The sequence below is a fragment of the Limanda limanda genome, chromosome 17 (assembly GCF_963576545.1).
Source record: "Limanda limanda chromosome 17, fLimLim1.1, whole genome shotgun sequence".
NCBI lineage: Eukaryota > Metazoa > Chordata > Actinopteri > Pleuronectiformes > Pleuronectidae > Limanda > Limanda limanda.
The window spans coordinates 7,583,135-7,610,538 of NC_083652.1; the positions used below are offsets into that span (position 1 = coordinate 7,583,135).

Genomic DNA, 27,404 nt, shown 5'->3' on the forward strand with positions numbered 1-27,404 from the left:
TATTTACCAGACTGCAACTAGAGTAAAGATTAGCTGTAATTGCTGCATGAGATAACAGGGATTTGGAGGAAATTACACATTTTGTATCCAATTTTCTCAACGTGAAATGTGTTATATGTTCCCAAAAAAACTCTGATCGGCTGGAGAAATAAAAACAAATATTTGTTTGTGACTTTTGTTTGGTGAAATAAAAACTTCTAATGCAGAAATTAAATCCTAAATAAACAATGTTTGATATGCACGTGCTCTTGGTCAAGTATCAATAGGGCACATCTGATCAATTGACTTCGATTGATTGGTCAGATTGATTGATCGATTGATTAATTGATTGATTGATTGATTGATTGATTGATTGATTGATTGATTGATTGATTGATTGATTGATTGATATGGCAAGTGTCTGGCCCATATGACATTTTTTTTAACTGATCATGTTTGTTGGGTCGTTAAGTGTACCCACTGTCAAGTATTGCCAGCTCAAATGTAACTCTCAAGTATGGTAGTAATTCAAAGGGTCTGTTTATAATTCTGATATTAATTCATTTGGATGTATGAGCAGTTGTATAAACAGTATTCTGCTGTTTATAAAGTAACACTCGTGCTGTACTGGGAAAAGTCAGTGTCCAAAAGGTTTTAATCACCTGGAATGACAGGTCATACTGACCTGCTCCCAGAAAAAAACAATAGGTTGGAAATGGCCATAATGATAGAGACATCCTACCATCACATGATCCTTATGCATACACCACACAACAATGTCAAGTGGAGCTGTCAGGGGAACTGACCAAGGAGGATACTGATACTTGAAGCTGGTAAACACTCAATTGCATTTAAACTGTGTATCGTTTCACAGTATAGTTACTCTGCAGACAAACTCAGGTGTATCTACCGACTAATTCCATAAACGCATGTCTGTTTTGTACATGTAACTTGTGAACTGTTCATCTAATCAACCTCAACCCTGGCATGTGTATTCTTAGTGGTCATGGGAAGTGCTCTGCCTGGTTTTGTACACTTTTGGACACAAGATACATTCAATATTGATCAAAATAGAATAAAGAAACTGTAGCATTCAGAGTGATCCTAGTTGAATCCTCTTCTACGTCCTTTAATAAACTACTGCAGCAGTTGGCAACTGAATCAAACCGTAGACTCAGACATTCACAGGTGTCTTCAAGTAAAAGCTAAAAAAAACGACATCAGTTCATTCCTGCTATGGCGCTGAAGCACAGAAGTTTTAAATTCAAAAGTTGAGAGGATCTGAAGATGTCAATTGCTTCACAGACCTTTGAAATAGCCGGAATGCAATGTATGAAAAACATAACCACAGTTAAGTGAATCATTCAAATTTACATATGAGCCACACACATGAGCAAGAAAATTAAGAAAAGTCAGTTTCATTTCACCAAAAATATTGAGAAAATTCTTCTTGGAAGATAAACCAGGTTGGATGATTTAAAAAAAAAAAAAAAATGTCATTCTGCACATAAGACACTGTTGACAAAAAGCTCTGCACACAAACAGGTGAAAGTATATTGTAGGACTGTTTGAGGAGGACTCATTAATGACAAGAGATCATTCTGAGGCAGATAAATCTCTTGGCACTGATCCACACATGCCGGATGATCATGTCAGAAATGTTTGCCAGATTCCCAGACAGACACAGGACGCAGCAGAGGAGCAGTAAAGCATCAGTCATATTGCTCTGGAGATGGTTCAGTGTGTTTACAGTGACCCAACACATACAGACACTAAACACGAATCCTTTTATGCATGAAAATCAGACAGAGACATACAGAGGACGTGTCGTTGAGCAGGTGCAGCTTTACTTTCCTGTACAGTCGTTGAGAAAAAAGAAGAAGATCCTTCTGTGTTCTCCCTGTTCCTGTGTCTGTCTCCACATAGCTGGTGGTCGGAGCGTGTTCACCTCCATATTCACCCCTGGATCCCCTGCTGTCGCTGTGTGGAGAGGCATAAGCATGAAATCTCCGTGGTTGTAAAACATGTGACCCCCCCTGTGAACAGTTGACCCTGAGGTACCTGGGAACCAGTAGCCTGAAAGACACAGGAGACAGGTTGTGTTTACACAGCTGATGTTCAGGAACACATATACAGGTCGTTTTTACCGACACGGTGGCTGCAACAAATGTCCATCTTAAACCTCTCACTTCATTTCGTTGTTTGCTTTTCAAATAATTTTTTATGCCGCAAGGGTCAAGGGTGAGATGATTCCGAAGTTTCCACCGCGGCTCAGAAACAAGAAATAAACATGTTGTAGGAAAAATGTGAAGTGATCGCACCAGCAGTTGACCCAAACCCAGTGATGCTGTGAGATTGAGGAATGGGATTAAAAAATTGTTTCAGCCAGAGGGGGGGAAACAGCGGGCAGTTGATAACTGAGAGTGTTTTTGTGTCATTTATGCACCACAAACAAAGAAAATCATTCACTTTTCTGAAAATCAAATGTCATCGGTATGACAGGAGACATTTTTAAGAGTTGCAAATTTGATCTCCCAAAACCTGAGAAGATGAAACCGAAACTACCTGTTGGGTTTCACGATTCTGGCGGTACATTAATAAATGTGCATGTGTGGATGAACTGATATTTAAAAAACAATAGTTGAGTCCTGTCTTGTATTGTCAAGTCTAAATAAACTACTCTTGTTATATGTATAACTATAAATAATAGTTTTCTTCAAACAACAGACTGGTGTGAATGTTTTATGTTTCTGTATGTTGGCCCTGTTATTTGCAGGTGACCAATGAACCTTGATTGGTCACCTGCTGCAAACAAAAATATCTGCCCCCTATTGGCTGCCTGCAGTATAGGTCACAAACCTTGCCTCTTCCATGATAGTGGATGGGACATAGACCAAAATAAAAAAGTCATTGTACACGGTTTCTGTCATTTCAGGTGACAGAAGATTTCATTGCACTGATTTTCAGTCAAATGCAAAGCAAATTTGTTTAATTTTGTTATTTGATGTGTGTTTTTAATTATATTTCTTTATACAAGAGCGTGGTCTTTCAGTTTGCAAGCAAGACTTATTGATTTCATGTTCAAATTTTGTAATTATCTCACTTAAACTGCCCCTGCTGTTTTGTTAAATCTGCTGTGTGCTCTCAAATTTTGTGCTTACACGTAGAATTCCTGCTCTCCAGCTTCGGCTCAGTTCCTCATGGCGTCTGCTGTCGGATTTCTTGTGCTTGTCGAGTCTGTCAAAATTACCCAACCAATAGAGCTGCAGGTGTAGTGTTGTCAAGTGAAAGTAATTTGTGATTGGTTGTGTGTGTCTTGGTGGGACCTCGTTACCACGGTTCCATCTCAAAATTCCTATTGGTCAGTCTCATTTATATCATCACCACCAAACACCCGGATCCTCTCTCTTTTAAATTCTGTCTTTGTGTACTGGAAACATGAGATGATACCCTTTCCATTCCATCAGCTCCAACTGCTGCAGGCTCACATTAACCCTAACCCTGCCCTGTCCTTCACACATTAAGTGTTTGGGTGTTAAATTAGTAAGACGTTAAATATATATAATTTTATGAAGGAATAGGGTCAGATTTAGAGCTGCATATGACAAATATTGTAAATCAGCACCATCCCCACTCTGACTTGTTTCCATTTATTTCCATTTGAACCTTTACATTGTTACTAACCTGTCACCATCAGCTATTTTGACGAGCATGCTTTTCACTGTGAAATATACCAATCACTTGGTCCATTACCCTATCTTCACCTTCCTCCCATATTGCCTCTACGCCGCCTCTACTCTTCATGTGCATACTGCATCAAGTAGCATTGACTTCTGAGCAGCAGTCCTAATGGATGCAGGATTCCAGAGGCAGCCATCATATGCACGCAAGCAGCTTCACTCGACAGTGTGCAGGATTTTAGACAGAACTGGATGATGCTTTGAACGTACTGTAATGGAGAAATAAATGGCCTCCTGATTGTACTCCTCTATCTTTCCTTTTACTTGTCTCCAGGGAGTATTTTTCAAAATTAACTGTCATTGTCATCGTCTTCATTTTGTTCTTCATGAAAACGACAATAAAGACACATTTCTAAAATGAATTGGAGAGCGTCCTTTCATCTGCAAGTAATAACACAGTTTCTCTCTCCTCGGAGTGAAGTGAAGCGCCGCCTCAGATAAAAACCATTTACGATTCGCTGTAATGGAGAGAAGTACTTCTTATCTGCTTTCTTGCCCACTTTTCTCCGTCCTCTTCGTGGTGACGCTAACCACTGTAATCAGCCAAATGGATGAGCTGCTTCATGTAAGGTGAGGGTGATGGAATATTGATGGGTTTGTGTGATTTTAAATCTTGATGTCTATCAAGGCGCCGCTCCCCGCTCTTTGAGGGTGCATCAAGGACATCAGTGGATAAATAGTGCCGTTTCCTCAGCATCAATAAGAAGAGCTTCTGTTATGATGCAAAAATTGTTATTCAAATATATTCAGATTGAAGAACTGAAATTATATTCTGTATGTTTGCATAAATAGAAGCAACAGAACATCTGCATAATACCCCTGCAGGCGGAGACGTTGGCATTTCACGTGCCTTGCACAAATTTTCCCTCATGCAGGCATAACGTCTTGGGAGCTTATGTCCATCTTCCTTTGGTCTGCATGAGCATCCTGGGATCATAAAGGCCACTGATGTTTGACCTCTTGAGCCCCTGGACGGAGGCGATCATCGTGCAGACAAGTGAGCTACTCAAGAGAGAGGCCAGGAGGGAAATCGAAACAAATGAAAAGAGGTGTTAGGAGCGAAGGAGAGGAGAAAAGAGGGACAGTGGTAAAAGGGGCGACTTGAGGATGAGTATTGACAGCCGGGCAGAGAAAAGGGGAGTAATTCGATTAGCTGGTTGGATAGTATTGAATAGCAATCTTAGATAACCCGATCCTCTTCCTCTACCTTATCCCAAGCATCCTCTACTTCTAGAATGGGATCTTCCTGAGCTCCGGACTTCCACAAACAGCTCAATACCATGAGATAATATTGAGTAATAAAGGCTTTCACTCACATCATTCAACACTTTTTGTATTGCACATGACTCCATGCGGCTCTAGAGTGTGAGTGCATGTCAGTATTTTCCAGCCTTGATTGTAGTTTATGTTATTGCTTCAGGCCATAAGTGTTACGTTAATAGACTTGTGTGTGTTTATGTGTGTGTTTGTTAGGTGTGCAGTCAGGTTGTGTTTACTTAACATTGTGCTTTTCGTCTCATTGGCTGTGCTAGGGGGTCGTAACCCAGGGGGGGGTTGACCATGTTCACTCAGCCAGCGTATATGGCAGCCTGCTAATGTCCTGGAAATCCTCAACATAGAGAAAATAAACCCTCATTGTGTGTGTGTGTGTGTGTGTGTGTGTGTGTGTGTGTGTGTGTGTGTGTGTGTGTGTGTGTGTGTGTGTGTGTGTGTGTGTGTGTGTGTGTGTGTGTGTGTGTGTGTGTGTGTCTTTGTGTGTGTGTGTGTGTGTGTGTGTCTTTGTGTGTGTGTGTGTGTGTGTGTGTGCGTGTGCGTGTGCGTGTGTGTGCATACATTCATACGCTATCAATCTTTGCTGTAAACATAAAATCTGAATTCATTCGACTTTGTTTTATCCTATTCTTGTTTTCTTTGCGTTATCTTGTTTTCCAGCGAGCACCATCACATAACTCCCGCAACACAACTTGCATCCCAATAACCCCTTTATGTTGTTGTCATTCAAGCCACAGAGCTCAGACTCCTCCACTCAACCGTACATTCTCCTCCTCAGGGGAAAGACTGGCTGCAGTATCGTATAGCTACAGACAATTAAAGTCTGTCATCCAAATATGATGTTAAAGATTGTATCAATAGAAGACTAAACTCATGGATGCTGCCATGTATAAAATAACTTCTTCAGTATGTTAATGTTATACGGCAAATGAAAAACAAACCTGTAGTGTTGAGATAGAAGCGATAAAACTCTCCAGCATATGAACTATATTAGAGAAATCGTATCTGAATCCATCAATCAACTCATCCCTCAAAAAACAAAAGTTGAAATCATAGACTATCCAGAAACTAATTATCCAAACACAGCCGCTGCTATCTCGTGCCGAATATGGAGCCAGAGTCTTTGCATTAGTGATCAGGGAAGAGGGTGTGGCTACAGGGCCGGGTCTAGGCAGGGGCAAGAGGGGGCCTGGCCCCCTCAAATAAATGTTGTGCCCCCTCAAACTAAATCCCAATTTATAATAATAATAATATAATAAAGCACAATGCCCCCTCAAGATTTGTGGCTGCCCCCTCATACATGCCTGTCTAGACCCGGCCCTGTGTGGCTACAAGGTCTAGTCGATACATGTGCTCGACCAATCGTGAATCAGTCTCAGCAGTTTTTTGTTAAATCAAATGAAGAACTAAAACCAAACTTATACCCCGGAGTGACAAGAAGTTACATCTTCGACTTTACAGTTTAGTGAATGCCCCAGTTTATCAACAATACTTCAGCCAGCCACTAGGGGTGATCGAGATGCATTGGCTTCACTTTTGTATTGAAATCCATCTTCGTATACAGTCCATGGGCTGTACTGAGGATAGTTTTTCAATCTAAATATTACTGTTAACATGCTTACACACAAATACTATAGCTAGAATGGTAATTGTTAAGATGTTTCGGTCTAGAACAAAGTGGTAAACTGACAGACATTAAAGCCATGCAGCTAATTTAGCTAAAAATCCTGATGTCAGTTCATATTTTGAGCTCCAATAACCAAGGTCTGCAGGTTGGGAAACACTGAGTACACTTGTATAATAATTTAATCAAATATTCTGATGTGTCTTTAAGTCCAAATAATAATTCCCCGGTTTTAATGCTTAGCTGTCATAAAGCAGTCCTGAGCGGTTATGCTGTTTTAGAACTTCTATGATATATATCTTATTTAAGTGCTCCTGACATATTGCAGCGATAAAGTGCTGTGAAAGCATTCTGCCATGTCGGCCGTCGTAGGGAGCTGGGCGTCTGAAGGTGAAGTCGACTTCAGGGTCAAACCAAACCCAGTAAGCCTCGGCTGATTTACAGGGGGCTCTCCACTCATCCTGTAATAGCACTCTTCTAATAGCCACTTGCAAAGCAGATGTTGTTGACTGTGTTGCTTTGTGTTGCTTTTCCTCTTTTGTGGTCTCCAGTTGTGGGGTTAATGATTTAACGAGTGGGACCTTCTGAGAAACAGACACATATTGAAAATGAAGCTGGAATTCAGGCCACTAGTGTGCAGTTAGTTTCCTTAATTGTTTCCTGAACTTTGCCCTTGAGGTTTTCCCTGACCCGGCATATCCTGATGGGGTGCAATGACAGACGTGAATATGGGAAGATGGAAGAGGGGAGACCTGGAATGTGTTTGTGTGTGTTTGTGTGTGTGGGGTTGTTCTGGTCCAGACCAGGTGGTAGCATGAAGCCAAATCTACCTCATTTACTCCTGACACGCACTCCTCCATCACCTCCACACTCGAAGCCTGGACCCATTCAGACTTTTCCTGAACTATTCCAATGAAATTGCTCCCACAGGCTAAATGTGATGCTGTAATTGTGTCTCGGCGAGGTCAGAAGCTCCCACATCAATGTCCCGTGCTGCCCTGATGGATTAGTGTTTGGAATCAGAGCTGACTTGGCTGCAGTGAGAGTTCACCTACTTGAGACCAAAATAAGCACGACTTGACTGTGATTTACTTCCATCCATCTGTCCATCCATTCTCCATCACAAGGTAGCCGAGACATCTTTCTGCATGTATAGCGCCTACTGGGGTAACTTTATCAGACCTGAAGGACTTGACCTAAAACTTAAAAGCAAACACATTCAAGTCTTAAGGGCGGACCTGGTGAAATCTTGAAATAGTAAAATTAATAACACAGGGATCAGTAGGTTGTGTAGCTAGACATCTTAGCCCTGTGACCCAATGTTTTGTTTAGAATCAAATTTAGTTATTTTTCGAAAATATTGAGTACGTTTTAGGGATTAACAGTGAGGACAACACTTAGTATATAGTATATATATAGTATTCTAGTATTACCAGTATAGAATCCAGTATAGAACCCATCCTAATTGCTTTACAGTGGCGGCCTTATAGAGAGGACGCCCTACCAATGTAAATATAAAGTATTTCAATATAAAGGTCCCATTCTAGGGTAAAGAAGACAACAATTCCTACAATTTAGATGAAACACACCAGTGAAAACATCATTAGGTATATTTTATGTATAGATCTCTTTCACTTAAATCTTACACACTGGACCTTTAATTAAAATTTTAAACCAAAACTTATCAAAACAGTGTAAAAAAGAAGGAACAAAAGTACACAATACTCGATCAGCGAAGTACTTCAGAGTGTTGACATCATTTGTTTGAAATGGCTTTAATTTTTGTTTGGACTGAATGGAGACTTTACTTGGACCTGTCCCATAATGCCCTCTAATACTGTGGCTCTGGTCCGAAAGGGTTTTTAAAGAAAAATATAAAAATGAACACAACTTTTTTTGACAGTACAATGCCCTGAATACCCTCAGTGCCTGTTTGGCCTCACTAAAACCTCTCGGACCTGAACTAAGCTTCTCATCAACCTGTACCACACAACCATGATCTGATCCAGCTGTTTCTGTACCGTATCATAAATTTGGGCCTGAAATTTTCTATGTGAATTCTCATTCAGTATGAGGTCATGATTCAGACTTTCTTTATGGGCTGGACAGGAAAGACAAGTTCAGTCCTCCTGCTGGGAAGCACTGGTCGACATTATGCCGCGTCCCAGACATCTGCCCCCGGGGACGTCATCATATCAGAGCATGAAGGGAAGTGGAGGATGGATGCTTCCTTTACACCAGGTCTAAATCATCCCCCTCTCTCTCTCTCTCTCTCCCTGCCTCTACCCATCTCTCTGCCTGGCTTTCCTTTTTCCACCTGGAAAAATAGCAGGCACTGAAACGTGATACAGGGTGGCGGGTGGGGGGTCGCGCTGGTCGCTGCGCCGTCCTGCTAATGGAGATGGATGTCGGCTCAGAATTGTCTCCTGAACATGACAGGGAGAGAGACGGTGGAGGAGGGGGGGTGGAGGGGGATCCTTTTCTCCTGCACCTCCTCCTGGGCTGCAGAGCTCCTGTAATGAGAGGGGAGGGCTGAGCACTCACGACTTGATTTGAGAGAAGGATGGGGAGACCACAGGATGGAGAGCTGCAGAAATAATGGGACGGCAAAAAAAAAAAAAAAAGACAATGGGAGATAGAAAAACGAGGAGGGGCAGAGAGAGAATGAACGGCAGGAGGACAGAATGGAGGAAGGACATGTTGACAGCAGAGAAAGATAGATAGTAAGAGAGCAGGGAGAGGGGGATCGAGGGACTTATGATATTAATAGAGATATAATGCAAAAAGGAGAAAGGCCATGGATGAAGACTGGAAGAGGTAAATAAACCATGATGGCCAACAAATCACTCCTGTGCTATGATGCATCCAATTGATCTGTCCGTCCTCTGTCCTTTTCCTGGCTTCCAACATTGGAGATTTTTTTTAACTCCAGGGTACTGTGGCTGTTCACTTGTACACCTAGGATAAACGTTTTTTTAAGCTAAAATCAAAAGAAAATAATTTTTGGATGCACCAGATTAGTCCCTAAATAATATCTACATAATAGCTTGTACCTTTGACTTAGTTTCTTGTTGTTTTCTTTTCTAGAAATTCAAACTTTGGCTTGTTCCGTCATAATTGTGACTATAAATTGTATGTCACCAGCCAAAATGTTCTGAAAAACACCTTTGCCATATTACAGCTATGGAGCCAGAGTCTGCACAGCAGCCATCAGGGGCGACGTCCCACCCAGACACACACCCAACCAAACGTCAGTCATCTCAGTTGTCAATCATGACGTGTCACCCTGTGTTTATGGCATCAAATAAGTAATAAGAACCAAATATACAGGAATATTTGACATACATCAGTGTTATAACAACTACCTAAAATCAAGATATTTGACGTGAACTTGAACGTTTTAGTTTGCACCATGTCCCATCCACTGACTGTACTGCAGCCAGCCACCAGGGGGGGATTAAAAGGCCTTGGCCTTACTTTTTGGGAGCCGTCATGTCGTCCGTCTTTATATACAGTCTATGGCTGTGTCTGAATTAAGGGGCTGCAGCCTTTGGCGATCGGGGTCTACCTGACCCACAAGGACCTTCTCCTTATTAGGCCAAGTAAACTATGAAGGCCGAAAAGAGACGGCCTGGTCTACTGAGGCTTTCTGTGATCAGCTTCACCAGCTGGTCCCACCCTTACTGCTGTTGCCAGGCAACAGAGCTGAAGTTGGACATGACGAGTAAGTTTTAATGACCCTTGTGGTTTTTTCAACATCTGTGCCATGAGCTGTTTGGTCGAGTCAAAGCGTGATACTCTGGATGTGTCATCGCTTAATGGGGCCATTACCTCGTCATTACGATATGTCACTGAAGTACAATGAATCCTGGGATAGGTTGGGCCGGGAAGAATCCACCCATTGGAGCCTTTGTTTCTCGGGGATGGAAGGACACATTTGTCGGCCTCATTTGAAGGAGCCTTCGAAATGGGACAGCCTTGTCACGCTGCTGTGATGCAATCAGTCTTCAAATGCAGCCTTTGAAGGACGCGGCTTGTGAACTGAGACAGAGTTTGTGATTATGACTCAACATAAGTCATTTTTAATTCCTCTCCGTTCACAGGCGGCAGTGCCACTCAAACCTCAAAATCCAAACTCCGGTGAGTGAAATGTGTAAAGCCTCACAATGCAGGCGGCTTGTGTTAATATATGTGCAATATTCTGAATTGTGGGTTCCAGAAATAGCGAGAGATCTTTAAGAGGTCTAGCTGGTAGAATGTTAATAAGGGAGAAACAAAACAGAAATCGTATAGGAATTTGGCAACACAGTCAGTGGACATAACTAGGGATGATGAACTCAAAATGTGAAGACAGAAGTTATTATCTGATGGAAGTCATCACCAGCAATACTCCAGATGAGGAGACAAACTTTTGACACAGTTTGAAAGGTAAACTCAATATTATCGTACAAGGATGAAGATACAGGATCAAAATATCAAAACTAGATCATACATTTTGGAAAAATACAGGTAAAACACAACCTGAAGAATATCTTGTATAATTATCAGTGGAAGAGTTAATTGTTTTACGATAAATCCCTCCCCTTTACTATTAAATGATTCCCTGCAGCTTGGCAGTTTCTTGCACAAGCTTGAAAAGGCTGAAACTCATCACATTCTCTGTGTGTGTCTTCCAGTTTACAGCCAAACACTTTCACCTTCAGGAATCTGACAGTCGCTGAAATCAGGAAGTCGATGCGGACTACCGTTTTCTTTGTAGAGGAAACAGACAATCTGTGCCGCTTCTATTCAAAGCTCTTTCTCCAGGATTTATCAAGTGACTCATACACAAACACAAACACAAACACACACAAACGACAACAAAGTCAGTTTGTTGTCGTTTGAATTTTTCAAGCAGTGATCTCTCTCTACCATGTGGAGTCAGCGACGGGCAAAATTGCACGACGCAGCTTTAATGGAAGTGATGGAAAACACTGAGACGCTGTGAGAAATGACAACATTAGACCCCTGCACACACACACGGCTATAAATAGAAAAACAGATGCCGTCAGATATTTCCCCATTTCATGTTTGTTTGTACACGCGTCAGAAACAGCAAACCGGATCAAACAACTTTACCTTTTCGTCGCCCACCTCCTGATGTTATCATACATTTTGATTTGTTGGGATTTAAAAATCAGCCTTGACAGCAGTGGACTTTCACACTGTTTACTCTGCCAGAGCCCTATTACCCTCTGAATTTTGCAATAGTGTGTGTGTGTGTGTGTGTGTGTGTGTGTGTGTGTGTGTGTGTGTGTGTGTGTGTGTGTGTGTGTGTGTGTGTGTGTGTGTGTGTGTGTGTTTGTGTTTGTGTATGAGTCACTTGATAAATCCTGGAGAAAGAGCTTTGAATAGAAGCGGCACAGATTGTCTGTTTCCTCTACAAAGAAAACGGTAGTCCGCATCGACTTCCTGATTTCAGCGACTGTCAGATTCCTGAAGGTGAAAGTGTTTGGCTGTAAACTGGAAGACACACACAGAGAATGTGATGAGTTTCAGCCTTTTCAAGCTTGTGCAAGAAACTGCCAAGCTGCAGGGAATCATTTAATAGTAAAGGGGAGGGATTTATCGTAAAACAATTAACTCTTCCACTGATAATTATACAAGATATTCTTCAGGTTGTGTTTTACCTGTATTTTTCCAAAATGTATGATCTAGTTTTGATATTTTGATCCTGTATCTTCATCCTTGTACGATAATATTGAGTTTACCTTTCAAACTGTGTCAAAAGTTTGTCTCCTCATCTGGAGTATTGCTGGTGATGACTTCCATCAGATAATAACTTCTGTCTTCACATTTTGAGTTCATCATCCCTAGTTATGTCCACTGACTGTGTTGCCAAATTCCTATACGATTTCTGTTTTGTTTCTCCCTTATTAACATTCTACCAGCTAGACCTCTTAAAGATCTCTCGCTATTTCTGGAACCCACAATTCAGAATATTGCACATGCATTGTATTTCACAGGCACTTAACAGTATTTTTGAAGACTGCTGTGGTTAAAACTCTTAATCTATGGTCTTTTAATCATTATTGACCGGTCTCTGTCCTTCTTACTCTTCTTCAGTCTCTTGTTTAATGCTCGTTTTCCAGGCAGGGATGTCCATAAAGAAATGTTTTTCTCCGTTTAATGTGGAAAAAATTGACCGACCTGTGCAGAGGCCTAATGCTTATTGCACTAAAGCTCTTGTGGCCAAATGGGAGTGAATCCCTGCAGCCAGGTTTCAAACTCTTGTGGAAAACGTTTGAGTCGAGGTTGCATTAGCAGCAGGTTAATGTCTTCAGTTCAGGTGTCCATATAATCTTCACATAATCTTTTTTGTAATTGCTGTTAAAACTATGCCAGGGCTGAAAGGCAAAGTTTTAGAAACACTGTTTAATAAATGCTCAATACATGCTCAGAATTTGAGGAATAGGTCAAAATTCAAACAACGAAACAAATCTCAACAAAGAAAACAATGTTTTTTCATGTATTGCTGTGTATATGGTGCATATTTGGAGGAAATTAATTCTAAAAAGAAGTAATAGTTTGCTCTCTTTTGTGTGGTCTTTGGTGCTGTAACAAACCACAAGACACACTTTATTTAGTCTATCCAAAGATTTCTAAGAAAAACTAATGTAGTTTGGTGGATCAGTATAATACTACCCACTCTTATACAAGAGCTCCCCCCTGTGGAGAAATGTCATAACGAAACCACAGAAGTTCTAAGATCATTTAATGAAGCACAGCTAACACTGTGTAGAAATACAATCTGTAAAGTCTTGTATTCAATATGCATAAAATATATTTAATGTGCCAATATTAATAGTACTCATTATGCAGAATGGCCCCTTTCAGAATAATTTTTCGAGCTCCAAAATCAAAATGATTTACACATTAATACATCAACATACATTCCAATAACATAATATACAATTTATACACTGCTGGGTGGCTTGTAAAAGGTTCTCCACAGTTTCAATACAGTTTTATCTTATTGACATAATATAATATCAATAAGATGAAACTTATTATATAAAATAAAAATATATCAATATTACGTATATATTTTGCAATGCTAATGTGAATCAAGTACAAGCAGTACTTCAACTGAAATGATAATTGAATAATAAATAGCAGTCAGTACTATGTTAGTACTCTGTATCAACATCAATTGTTGGGGTCTTATTCATGTTTGTCTCTGAGTTCCTGTATGACCCTCCAGTTCTGCTCCAGACTCTCCCTCAGCGTCGTCAGATCGCTCCTGATCTCATCCAGGAGCTCCAGCTTGGACAGTTTCCTGTCTATGGACGAGAGCACCTCCTCCTCTGCCACCTCCCCGACCAAGGTGTCCCGCTCCGTGGCATGAGGGACGGGCTCGGTGGGCTGACATGACCCCATGGTTTGTTCCCACACCATCTCGAAGTACTCGTCTATGAAGGCCTCCAGTTCCTCCAGGCTGCTGTCGCCCCATTGGTCGATCAGCAACTGCAGGCCTCCTGCCTCAGTGAGCCTCCTCAGGGCCCGTTCCCTCAGGTCGGGATGGCCAAGAGAATGTACACTTAAGACATTTTCCTCTGTAAGCATCCTGCTCTGAGTTTCAGGTAAAATCAGAAGCATAGTTGGATGTGCGGGTGAGAACGGACACACTTGGCTTTCACCATTACGTCTCAGGCGGCTGTCAGCATCACCAGCGGGGGAGTAGATGGGCAGATTTACAGTTAATCTCAGTCCTTTTTGACCAGAGAGCATAGAGACTAAGATGGACATGAATCTGTCTCTGCTCAGGATTGAGGATCCGTTCTGTCCCCTTGCGCCTCCTGCTGGTACTGCCACTATCTGACCCCCGGCATCTGTCCCTCCTGAGTGGTTACCTGGTGCTTGTGTTGTGGGAGTGGCTGGTTCAGTCGCTGTGAAGAAAATAATAACACTGTTGTGATGACACATGACAGCTATAAAAATTCCAGCCTATCCTTTAACTAACAATCTCCACCCTTCGTGAATCTGATCTCTCTTTTAATTAGGGCTACCTCATAGTTCAACCTGTAAAGTAGATCCTATTTGATCTCTCTATCACCTGGCATGACTTTTTGAATGTACTTAATGCAAATGTTTGAAAATTATTTTTCCCCCTTAGTTTTCTCCTTTGCCAAGGAGGCTGTTGGGCCTTAGCATTCTACTGAATGTCATTCTAGTTCGAAGAATCTTTTTGCATTTGCGTCATGTTATTAAAAGCACTGTTAGATATTTCCACTGTCAGATTTAGTGTTGTATCAAACAGTGAAACCATTGGTTTGTCTTTCGGTATTCACATTGTATCAGACTTTCCAGACTTGTCTGTCTTGTGACCTCCTCAAACGAAGTAGCTTGATCCCTCGACCCCTTGTCAATGATTCAATTCTTATCAAATTATCCTTTTTCAAACCGCTTGACAAGTGACTATTTGTGTTATTTATCAAGGCCTGGAAAAGGGAGGTTACCTCAGGAAGAGAACGCCGATATTAAAGCGACTCAGAGAGAGAAATAAAAATGTTACAGTGGAACAAAAGGTGTGTTTGTTTCGAGCGTCTGAATTGGCTCATGACATCTCAGACTCTCTTATGACCTTAAGAAACCCCAGCCCTGGAACCGATGCACTAAAACAAGCTTGTTATTACAGATTTCCCTTTAGGTTTACTTACAGTCACAGGACACCTTTAAATCTTTTTTACTGTGTGGCTCCTGCCCACAGGCCGCAGAGACACTTTCCCACATGTGATCACCTCGGTGAAGAGCTGCACGCCTCTGCTCAGCCAACATCTCCTCCATCAGCTCCATCAGCTCATTAACCTGAGCTCCATCCCCCAGGTCTTTATTATTCAGGACATGATATCTGTTCCCACACTTCTCAAGCAGATTCTGCAGCGGCTCTCCTTCACTCTCGATGCGCTGCTCGATGCTGGTGTCGCCCAGCCAGTCACCGTGGCTGAACAGCACCAGAGCTCTGCTCCACATCTGGCCTCCTCCTGTCTCCAGCTGTTTCTCCAAGTCCTCCCTGTGGGCATCTGTGAAGGAGCAGCTCGCGTTAGCCACCAGCAGGATAGCGCAGGATGAAGGAGCCCCGAGGAGGTCAGAGGTCACAGAGAAGCCACCTGGTGTGTCCAGCACCGTGACCATCTTGCCACTGACTTCTCCGTGTTTTTCAGTGTAGGAAGTGGTTTGTGTGTCCGTGTGGAAGCACTCTCTGCTCAGGATTGTGTTTCCGCAGGAGCTCTTGCCGGTTTTCTTGCAACCCAAGAGCACCATCCTCATTTGTGGGAGAGGGTTGAGCTTTTCTGTTGGAAAGAAGTTTTAAAGAAACATGCCAAACAAACTCATTGGGGTTGAATTGCATCCAAAAATCCAATATGCCAAAGAACATGTCAACAGCTAAATAGAATATTGTGTATTAAATAAGAGAAACTGACATGCTGACACTGTTCATCACTTTTAAATGTAGTTAACTCACCCAGCTGAGATTTCGCCATCTGCCTGTGTTTCTCCTTCTTCATTAGTCTCTCCTGGGCTCTCTTATTCTCCCCTCTCATCTTCACCTCCATCTGTTCCATCACGTTCCTCTCGATTTCATAATACTGCTCGCCCCCAGCAAGCAACAACTCAATCTTCCCAATCAGCTCTCTGACTTGAAATCCATCTCCTGTGGTTTTATTGTTCAGAACGTGATACCTGTTGCCGCATCTTTCCACGAGCCACCGCAGAGGCTCCCCCTCGCTCTCGAGGTAATGCTCAGTGGTCGTGCCCCCCAGCCAGTCCCCGAAACTAAGCAGCACAACGACACGACTCCAGATGTGCTCGCTGATCAGCTGGAGGTGCTCCTGCGCAGCTCTCCTGTAGGTTTCCGTGAAGGCCCTGTCCACGCGTACCACCATCAGGAAGACGTGGGGCCCGGGAGGACACAGAGACAGACTCAGCACCAGCTCCCTCAGGTCAAAGATGGTGCTCTCGTTACAGAAGTAGTTCATCCACCAGCCCGGCGTGTCCACCACGGTCACATGTCTCCCGAACACCACACCCTTATCAACCGCACACTGAGCTGTTCTCCTGAGTGGCTGAGTGCTGTCCCTGCCCAGGATCGTGTTCAGTGCTGAAGTCTTCCCAGAACCCTTTGCTCCCACCAGCACAATCCGGATGTCAGTGATGGGTCGCAGTCTCTCTGAAAGGATGAAAGTGGACACGCAGATTAGAGGGAGGATTTTGAAGCAGCTGGTGTTCATTCTGACTTATATTCAATATATTTTCTACATAGCCTGTAGATTTGATGATTTTCAGGCTAAGAAACAACGAGCTGCAAGGTCGTCAGGGAGGATTTCACACTTTCAGAAAGATTTACAGAGTGAGAATAATTTCTCTGTTTGGTCAAAATGAAGCTGGAGCCATAACGTGTTAGCTGGAGCCACAGTGTGTTAGTTGGGGGCAAAGCGGGTTAGCTGCATGGTTCAGTCTATCTTCATCCATAGAAATTGATTGTATGCAGATATTGTGTATCCAGGCTTTATGCTACGCTAATTATGTTAGCTTTATATTTACATGAGAACTTCTAATCTAACTCAAGAAAGCAAGCAGTGCCATGTGACTATGATTTTAAAGCTCGACCGCATTTCCTTGAAAAGTAAAAAGTTTTACATTCAAATATGAAAATGTATAAATCCCTGGAAACAGTGAAGAGTAACTTAGATGTTTTCAATCTTTTAACAAATTTAAAGTGGCTTGAATGGATTATTCTAGTGGTAAGCGATTTTAAAAAACGTTATTTTGTGCTTTTATATCTATTGTTTGTACAAATAAAGTGAAAAAAATTGCAAAACGAACAATTAAATGTTCCAACTAACAAGTATCAACTGGTATAGAACTATTCTCTGCCAGATTAGCCACATGCAATAAAGTGAATTTTGGCTCAGCGTCATCTTGCTGCAGGAAATTTGAGTTCACAGCAGAAGTCCCTGACTAATGCACAATTTCCTCTTCTTTCAGTCATGTTTGCTTAAAACTACAGTGCCCTGTGCTTTTAAAAATGATGGATTTTGAAAAATGTTTTAAAGTTCATACCTTCTGGAACATAGAGACTTGGTGACAGGTACCATAGCCAAGGTATTGGAAAACATTTTAACTATATTTATCTAGACTTGTTTTTACTGTCATATTTGGAGTATATAGTAAAAAAAATACCTAAACAATAGATATATGATAGAAACAAAATAAAATAAATTTGAAATAAACTAGTCATGGTAATTTTCTGCTCTACTTGCAAATGAAAAACTAAATGGGTACATATATACACACACACACACACAAACACACACACACACACACACACACACACACACACACCTTTGAATCTCACCTTGCATGAGAGATCTATGTTCTTTAACTCTCATCAACCTCCGTTGAGCTCTGTCCTCCACTCTTCTCTTCTCCTTTGCAGTCGCCTGTAAAATGTTCTCCTGCATTTCAAACTCTCTGTTTCCATTTCCTCTGACGAGTTTCTGTATTTCCTCGAGCAGCTCTGTGACTTCAGTGTCATCCCTCAGGTAAACACTGTGACTCCTCTGACTGCACCTCTCACTGAGCCAGCGGAGAGCCTCTGTTTGTACACGCTCCTCTGTTTCAGAGGGTTTGGTCCTGTCAGCGCAGGTGAAGACAACCAGGCAGTGACTCCACACCCCCTCACCCAGCAGGGCCACATGCTCCTCCAACGCCCGCCGTCGCCTCTCTGTGAAGGCCGAGCTCGCCTTGATGGTGATTAGAAATACATGCGGGCCTGGTGAGCACAGAGACACGCTGCTTATGATCTCCCTCTTCACCAGCTCAGATGTGTCCTGAGCACTGAAGTCGCACCACCAGCCGGGGGTGTCCACCACTGTGAGCCACCGTCCGGCCACCATGCCCAGCCTCCGGGAGCAGGTGGTCCTCTCTTTGGTGACAAACTCCTCTTTTCCGAGGAGGAAGTTCCCCACAGAGCTTTTCCCAGAGTTTCTGCCACCGAGAAGGACAATCTTTAACTGTGATGTATAACATCCATCCCCTAAAAAAGAAAAAAGACATTAATAAACAAGGAGGAAAAGAATAACTTCACTGCCTAAAATCCAATGGCTTGTATAATGCATTGATAAATTCTCATAACATTGTATCAAGTGCATTCACATCATGAACAAACGATGAGAACATTTGAAACACGAATCAGTCATATAATTAATCGATTTGTCAATCAAATTTATTAAATCAAAAATATTTAAAAACTAGCTGGTTTTAGCTCAAATATTTCCCGGGTTATTGATCTAATATGATAAACACAATTTCTTATTAATTGTTTAGGTAATTTTTTTTAACTCAGAACTACCAAACATCCACAGATTCTAGCTTCTGAGATGTGAATATTCAACATCTTTAGGTTTAAATATCAACATTCAAAACTGTAACTTAAATACTTAAACGTAAAAACTGTATTTGCTGTGTTCTTTTTCTTATATGAATCTAAATAATTTTGGGCCGTTGGTTTAAAAAGTGAATAAGTCAAATATATTAACTTGCCTTTTTACTTTCTTTTAATTATCTATATACAAATCGGTTTATCAACTAATTGAGAAAATAATCTAATTAAATAATCTCTTAATTCTATTTTTTTTAAAGTTGCTTTAGCTTCAGTACTATTAACTGTGTATTAAATCATGTCATTTAATACTATATATATGTGAAGGTTCTCAGTCATCCGAGTTGTGTATCTTCAGTAGTTTTGCATATGCTAATAGGCAACGGAACTTTCAAGTATTACTTGAACACGTTTCACCTCTCATCTCTGGAATGAGGCATGAGCAAGCTCGGCCGTCTATGGGTTTCACTCTTGATTACATTTAACGCTTTGTCAATTGTAAAAAAAAAATGGTTTCAAATAAAGTTACGCAAACAGGCCAATCAAAAAAAATGCAAACCTAAACAATAGATATATGATAGAAACATATATCTATTGTGTGCAAAGCACAAAAAAGATAATTGAAAAACGATGTAGTGTCAGAATAATCACATTCACATATATAAGTTGCAAATCAACACATAATATATAGTGCAGCTATTGTAGATCAGGAAATAAAACTTACATGCTGACAGCTCGCTGGTTGCCATCTCACATTCTGATTAATCTATGAAAAGTTTGATTATTTTCCACTCGTGTAGCATCCGTGTTCCCTTTTCCTTTGTGAGCAAAACCTAGCTGCTTCGGAAAGAGTGGAAGCCGAAGTTTGAGTTTTATGGGTTTATGAGTCTAAAGGTTGTTTGAAATGAGTAATCAGGCGCAAGCAGTGGACTCTGAAGAACCACACCTCTCAGCAGCAAGTCGATAGTCCACTCTGAAGAGAAACATAAAGAGCAGCATTTATCATTTACAACCCATTGTCAGAGAGAGAGCTTAATTTCTAAAGAGTACAATTTATTTTCCTTTGGGCTGCAACTGGTAATCCCAGCTGGCATTGGACGAGAGGTCACTGGACATGTCTCGAGCGTGTCTGAGGGCCACAAGGAAAAATAATCACACTATGATAAATAAGAGCAGGGCCTAGAGGTCGTTTTGTGAATAGCAAAAATGTTGCTTTTGAACCGGAGCTCACTATCAGGATCTAGCCCAGGTTGTGAAGGGTAAGTGTACTGGTGCACATGCGTCAGGGTTCTTGGAAAGAAGAGGTGTGAGTTCTCTCACATGAAAGAGCCAATGATCAACACAGACACAAGATTTGATTGTCTGATCTGACCTTTATTTGAGGAAACCTATTACCCAGGCAAATATCATTTCTAAAAGCATGCAAGCAACACAATAGATGTCTGTGTGCATGGCAGAGCAATAAAGTAGATTTGCAGTTTGGACGATATGATAAAAATTATACATTGTAAACATTAAGGAGGCATCTGATCATGGAGGAAGACAGCAGAAGGGGGTCAAGAGACAGAAAAGCAGAGGGCCTTTAACAGAGCCCAGGGGTATTCCGTATTTCATAAATTACTGATGTAGCATTATTGCAGGAAACACAATAATTCCTTTCAGTGGAATGAAACTTCAAGCACACGTGAGCCCGGCCAGTGACGTTAAATTGGTTTTCCAATTGGTCTCACTTGGCAGTGATCCATGGAACACAAAGCTACACTCATGTGAGAGAAGTACAGAGGTGGAATGTGAAGGTTGATTAAAAAGGTTCGGAGAGAAAACTGTTATATTAGAGGCTGGCTGAAAGCTGCTGAAATTCACCTTGCTCTCGCACTTATGAAAGAAAGGAGGGTTAGAGTCAGGTCATGCGACTTTTAACCACTTGCATAACCACGGTCGTTTTAAAGCTGGGCTGGAGGATCCAAATGATAAATAACCAATATTTAGGATTGCAGGTCCTCAAGCCGGTGATCTTTTTTCAGCAGCTGGGTTGAAGGCACTGGTTGTAGTTTTAGAGAATGGAGTTGACAACACATGATATAAATTCGCTGTTGGCTCGTAGCACCACAGGCTCCTGAATCTTGTTGTCTTTCTTCTATGGTATCTTCTACTCTTTTCATCATCCTGAGATATAAGGGTTTTATTTTAGATTCATTGTAGGTTTGATTATTTATTTATTTTGTGCTTCCTTTACGTGTCATCAATGTTATTTACACGCTCAAACATGTTCCCGTGGTATTCTGACATGGGCTCACTCAGATAGTTTCGTTCACACTTCTAGAGGCCCTCCGGAAAATGTCAGGAACATATCTGCAGTTCATTAACATTTAAAAGGTACAAATCTAATTAAATTAAGAACATGTCCCCCATAAATATTGTGTTTCATCCTGGAATACCTTGTGAGCAACACAACATGGAAGCTGTGAGAGTGGAAACTCAGTATATTATAAATGATGTGGTTTCAAATTTGTGTTTATGAAACACACAGCCCTCACCATGACGTGAACCAAAGAATCACCACTGCCCTCCGGAGATCAGATGAGGTGTTCACTGGAAAACACGTCTGTCAACTCAATCTGGATGAGGCGTGCACCTTACATAACAATGGAGGAGAATCTGTTTAGTTTCGGTGTGACCGAGGTCAGCTGCTTTGAGGGGATGTCTCCTCTCCTTCACTAACCCCGCCCAGCTCTGCGGCTCAGCTTTACAAAGGCAGCGAACGCACCGGAACTGACCTATCTCCGCACTGGTGACTGAGCCGACTGACCACAAACGATGGCGTTGACGATACGAGTTGAATACTGGTTCGTATGACTTGTGTTTTATTTCTGTCCCTTCTGTTGACTCATGACTCATGTTCATTGACGGCTAAAGGCTGGAGATTAGCCTCGGTTAGCAGCGTTAGCTCGCAGCTAAGCTTAGCTTTAGCTGCTAACTGGTGATAACCACAGAGGAAACGCAAGCTTTCACCTGATATTGCAGAGTACGATAAATTGGATCTGTGAGACACGGTGTTCGACTACAAGACTGGTGTCAGGTGTGGGAACGATGCTCCCAGTAGAATGTGTCCTATTGGGTTCGAGTGCCACCTCGTTGTTTATCTCTTCAGCTCCAGGAAAGAAAGAATAGAAGATACGAGCCCTGGTGGATTACATGCCTGAACACTTTAGGTTGTGTCTTGCTGACACTCTTCTTTAATTCTCCTCTTCCTCGTCAGTCTGTCTGAAACTCTTCTTTACCTCTCCTCTTCCTCCTCAGTCCGTCTGACACTCTTCTTTAAATCTCCTCTTCCTCCTCAGTCTGTCTGACACTCTTCTCCTCTCCCTCTGTTCTCCTCTCTCCTAACAGGGATACGATACCAACCAAAATTGAACTAAGCTTATTTTAATGAAGAGATCACATCCTATTAAGTGACATTGGCTCAGTTTATCATATGAACAAACTTTTTGTATATTCAAATTCTTCAAACCATTAGTGCATGATTCCATCGCATAGGTAAATGACCAGAATCCCATTTGGGCTGACAGTCACACACTAGTGTCAATATCCAATGAAGCAACAAACAGATATTAATCAGCACTTTACTGCTTGTTATTACTTCAGTGTAATCAGTGGATTCTGTGCTCTGATAACATCTTTCATAACCTTGTCCCTTCCTCTGTCGGTCTTGTGGCTTGTTCTGACTCACGGAGCTATAGTCACATGTACATGCGTGGCTTTGTGTTTTCATAAATGTTTAAAAAAAAATGCTAGACTCGTTGGCTAGCGACTGTGCTGCTAACTGTTTTTTAAAACCTTTTTTTCTTTAGCGGCTCATGAGGGTACGAACCCCGCTATAAGGATCTCGCCGCGGTTGTCAAGGCTGAGTTTCCTGATGCGGACGTGTCGAGCTTCGTGGGAAGAAGAGGTAAGTGTCATGTGACCTGAAAGAGCAAGCAATCGACTGGAATGCACGATTTGTTCTGCATGTCCTGACTTTTATGTGAAGGCACGTACTGCTCGTGCCACGACGACTCCAGAGATCTGGCAACTGATGGAATCTCCCTTTTGTCTTTTGTTTCTCAGGCAGCTTTGAGATTGTGGTCAATGGGCAGCTAATCTTCTCCAAAATTGAGACTAGTGGCTTCCCGTATGAGGATGATGTGAGTAACTCAACAACCACACCGACTTCCCAGAAAATATGAATCACAGCAATAAAGAACTATTGATTTTTATTTTTTTTCTCTCTCTCTCTTCCACAGATCATGGGTGTAATCCAGAATGCCCATGACGGCAAACCTATGCAGAAGATCACCAAAAGCCGCCCACCATGTGTCATCATGTAAAACCTCCCTCTGCAGCACAGAGACAGGCCAGTGCCACAGCAAACTGCCAATACCACCTCTGGCGTAGCCCAACCTAAACCATAAAACGCTGTTTAGTACAAACTCCACAAAAATGCACTATTGCTGCTGGCTACATTCTCTGATGCTGATCAGCGAACTCTGATCTGACTTTTGTCTCCCCTCTCTGTTCCTGTTGTTGTGCTCCAGGCTGTTAATGATTGCCGTGGCCTCACCTTTTAAGGGTTATGGTTTGATGAACCCATTCCTGGTAGTGCTTTCTTTTATAGAAACAGAGACAGGGAGATGAAGAGTTGGAGGGAGCTCACATTTATTTGACCACAGCCTTATTGCCTAACATACTCAGACTGCCTATTCTTTTATTTCTATTTTTATTTTTTCATTGATCTCACATGCAAGTAACAATTTTTCAGTGAATGCAAGTACAGTACAAAGTAGCTGCACTTAATATTTAAGCATAAAGGGAGACTGTCTCATTCACTGCATCACTCGATGAGGACTATCTGTTAATGTGAGTTGAAAATGATTCCAGATCAGTTTACTGTACAGGTTGTGAACAGAGAAGCAACTCCAATTTGATGTAAAACGAAAAAATTAAGCTTACAGGGTCAAACATTCAAATCCTCACTTGTAGTGCTGCCACTGTTTGCCCATTTTTTAAAAAGTTAAGCTCCTGTTTATTGAACTTGGTCAGGAACTCGAGCAATCCTCTGCAGTGCTTCTGAAGACCACCACCCACTGGTCTGTCAGATCATACTGAGATGTCTGCTTGTTTTCCACAAATCCTCCTCCTCTGTTAACTCTGATGTCCAAACTGTACAATTTCAATAAAGGTAATGGTTGTTTCTTTATCTAGTTGTTTGGTCTCTTTTTCATGATGTCTCGATGTATTACACAAAGATCCTAAGGGACATTCCTATCTGTTTGTGTGGTGATGTTTTGCTGTTCCTCCGGGTGGCATCAGTTGTTTCATAATGAGTCTCTTGGTAATGTTGGCCAGCAACTGCCAATTAATCCAGGTACATTTGTTTTTGGAAACCACCTGCTTTTTATAAAACAATATAGATGTTATGGTCAATCATGCTGAGCTTTTTCGTGATCAGGAGACACAACTGCTCTGCTCCAGTCAGTCATGCAGTATGTTGCTTACCACATTGTTGACACTAAGGGGCGCCAAATTCAACGGAGACTCCCGCCTTCTGTATATTGCCGAACTCCAGGGGGGCTAGTGAGTGACACTGTGGTCAAGTAGAGATAAGAGTCCACTGGTCTGGAGGGGGGGACGGGGACGGGGACGACCACAACCCTTGAGGCTGCTTTTGCATAAATTGTTTGTTGTAGCATTTAATTACTCTTCAGATAACAAGAACGTGACTAATGTTTGTCCTCTAGCCAGAAGATAACTTGATGTTATCTCCACGGAGGACATGGTAAAAGATAATTTTTGCTTATCTGTATATCAAGTCACATTGACACAAAGACCACTGAGCAAAAAACTAGATTGCTGAAGTGGAAAAAAAGAACCACTTATGTCATCTCGCCAAAATGACACAACTTTACTTAAAAATGTACACATGCATACATATAGTTAATCAGAAGAGACGTGTTTGCGCTCTTGCTTTAGTTGTAATTCAAGTTCAAATTAACGTTCCATTTTGCTGATATGACATGAAGTGGTTACTACTTGTTGGTAGATGGCATGTTGTGTTGTAGGTGGGTCTTTGGTGCTGCCTCTGGCTCTTGGTGATAAAGCAGCCTGCTTGTTGAAATCCTGATAGAGCTCATCAAGTTACTCCTCCTCCAGTAAGAGGTTCGTAACCTTCTTTGCCTTTGAAAAGGTGTTTTAAGTCTAACCTTCTAGATTTATATTTAAATTGATAGACCACGTACACCAGATCTCCATTTTTTTATTATCATTATCACACATTATTATGTCACATCTAAGACTGACTGGGCCAGTGATGATTTAGCTGCATGTTAATTAGATGGATCACTTTATTTATCCTAATTGGGGATTAATAAAGTAGTTTGTCACAGGAGTAGGTGTTAAAAACAAAACCTAATTTTAAAAATTTTTAAAATATGTAACCATTTAAATTCACTATATCCATCATTTGTATTTGTATCTTCATCAAATTATACACACTCATAAATATTAGTTCACAAAATATGACTGTTACTTTCATCAAGATCCTTTTCCATTTAACAGGTTGTTCCTTGGGTCATTCCCCACTTGCTAAATCATTTCATGGAAATCATTTGAGTGTTTTTTGCGTAATTTTGCTGACTAACAAAGAAACGCAGCCGAAAATGTAACCTACAAATACAAGGTAAGTACTGTGATCGTCTAATGTACAGTTGGCACATTGCAAAGGTTACGTTTACAGTGCAGAGGAATTATTCATTTTGTCCAGTGCTCACAGGCTTGGGGAGGTCATCCTGTGCGGCTCCCTGACACAGCGAGGTCGAATGTGCTCTGTGACTGAAGCTGCTCTTTAGCTTTCTATTCGTAAGGAGGTTAATACCGAAACAAACAAATATTCAGTATTTAATATCTGTAACTAGTTAAGATCACTTTGATATCACAGTTTCCTTTTTTAAAATCTGATCTGATTTAATGTTATAAGTATTAGATCATCCGGTGAATGGGTCAATCGTAATTAGATGCACTGAGGCCATGTGAATTTGGTGGTTTGTGATTGGTCGGCTGACATTTAAAATGACTCAGCAGAAATATCAACCAGAGAGGCCAGCAGTTCACGGTGCATTGTAACCAATGAGATTTTCTCCTCAATTGCTATTTATTTTATTCTTGCTGCACTTTCTACTCCACATACAGCTGATTTTATATTATATTCTTCCATTCCTGGTCACTTAATTCATGAAAAGCTTTGTCAATTTAAAGATTAAGTTGCATTATGTATAACATTATATCCACTATGTTTATTTTATTCCTTTATATTTCTCATATTATATGTTTAAAACTAAAGATTACTCAGAAGCTATGGAGACTGGGAGTGTCAGTACACTGTATGCTGAGACACATGGACACAGCAGATAGCTTCCACTCCTGGTGATAACAGTGGTGTGCCAGTGTTTTTAGCTGGGGCCCAATGTCTCTCACAGTCGGGTGTGTGTATTTTGTATGTGGACAATTAGGGGTTAACGATTTGGGGATGTTTTTAAATATCTAAATTTTCCACAAAGTTTGGTAAAAATCATTCAGTTTCAGACACCTTTAAGATAAAGACTAATAGAGTTGATAAACTCATTTCCACCAGAATCAGCTCCAGGTCAAGGTTTGTGAGAAAATACAGGTCTTAAATGTCGGTAATAAACAAACGCCTTTCTCATGAGCCTCAGCTGCACATGGATTTAACTCACAGGACTGCTTTGTCTATGGACAACCTTACTGGGCTGCAACCATGACTGAAACATTTATCTTAGTCTTGTTTTTCTATTGTTACAATCTATGAAAGGATGTTTAGTCATGCTTAAAATATATAACATTGTTACATGTTACATTTCAAGCTATGGCCCGCAGTAGATTGCAATCCCCTGCAAAGGCCCAACAGTGCCCTTAAACCAAACTGCAAACACTCATAGATATCAGTCTCCTAATTCCCTCACTATGGCCCATCAAATATTTCCTGAGAAATTGGTGAAAATGAATGAATTTCAAGGAAGTGAAAAATCCTGGACCTTCGGCTAAATCTAAGCCAAAATTTAAGGAACTCTTTCTTTGCCCATGTCCTATCCTTCCTCTAAGTTCCACGGAAATCTGTTGAGTAGTTTTTGCATAATCCTGCTGACGAACAATCAAACAAGCAAATGAAAAGGAAACACAAACGTAGTCTGTGGGGACTAGCCTTGGCAGATGTAACTATAGTTTAACAGCAAAACCTTTTCAAGTGTAATTCCCCCCATCACTTTCTATACCGCTGGTAGAGAACACTTGAAATACACTTGGCCAGTTTAAA

General features: G+C 41.3%; 2 protein-coding genes across 2 annotated transcripts; one reads left to right on the forward strand and one right to left on the reverse strand.

Moving 5' to 3' along the window:
- Positions 1–13,818: 13,818 nt before the first annotated feature.
- On the reverse strand, positions 13,819–19,788 carry LOC133022506 (GTPase IMAP family member 8-like). Its single transcript, XM_061089312.1, has 5 exons — positions 19,764–19,788; positions 18,014–18,694; positions 16,121–16,825; positions 15,315–15,947; positions 13,819–14,543 (listed from the first exon to the last, which is right to left on the reverse strand). Exons 1-5 carry the CDS (start codon positions 19,786–19,788, stop codon positions 13,819–13,821), a joined length of 2,769 nt encoding a protein of 922 aa, XP_060945295.1.
- A 1,981-nt stretch (positions 19,789–21,769) lies between these two features.
- Positions 21,770–24,275, forward strand: LOC133022739 (migration and invasion enhancer 1-like). Its single transcript, XM_061089627.1, has 4 exons — positions 21,770–21,885; positions 22,891–22,988; positions 23,147–23,223; positions 23,323–24,275. The coding sequence occupies exons 1-4, from the start codon at positions 21,857–21,859 to the stop codon at positions 23,404–23,406; spliced, it is 288 nt and encodes a 95-aa protein (XP_060945610.1). The 5' UTR covers positions 21,770–21,856; the 3' UTR covers positions 23,407–24,275.
- Positions 24,276–27,404: the final 3,129 nt, after the last annotated feature.

Bases quoted from the DNA above. Each gene is read 5' to 3' on its own strand.
- LOC133022506 (XM_061089312.1), bottom strand. From the start codon at position 19,788: ATGGCAACCAGCGAGCTGTCAGCAT. The intron at 18,695-19,763 runs GTAAGTTTTATT...TTTCTTTTTTAG, and splicing joins AACCAGCGAGCTGTCAGCAT to GGGATGGATGTTATACATCA. The intron at 16,826-18,013 runs GTGAGATTCAAA...TCATCCTTTCAG, and splicing joins ACATAGATCTCTCATGCAAG to AGAGACTGCGACCCATCACT.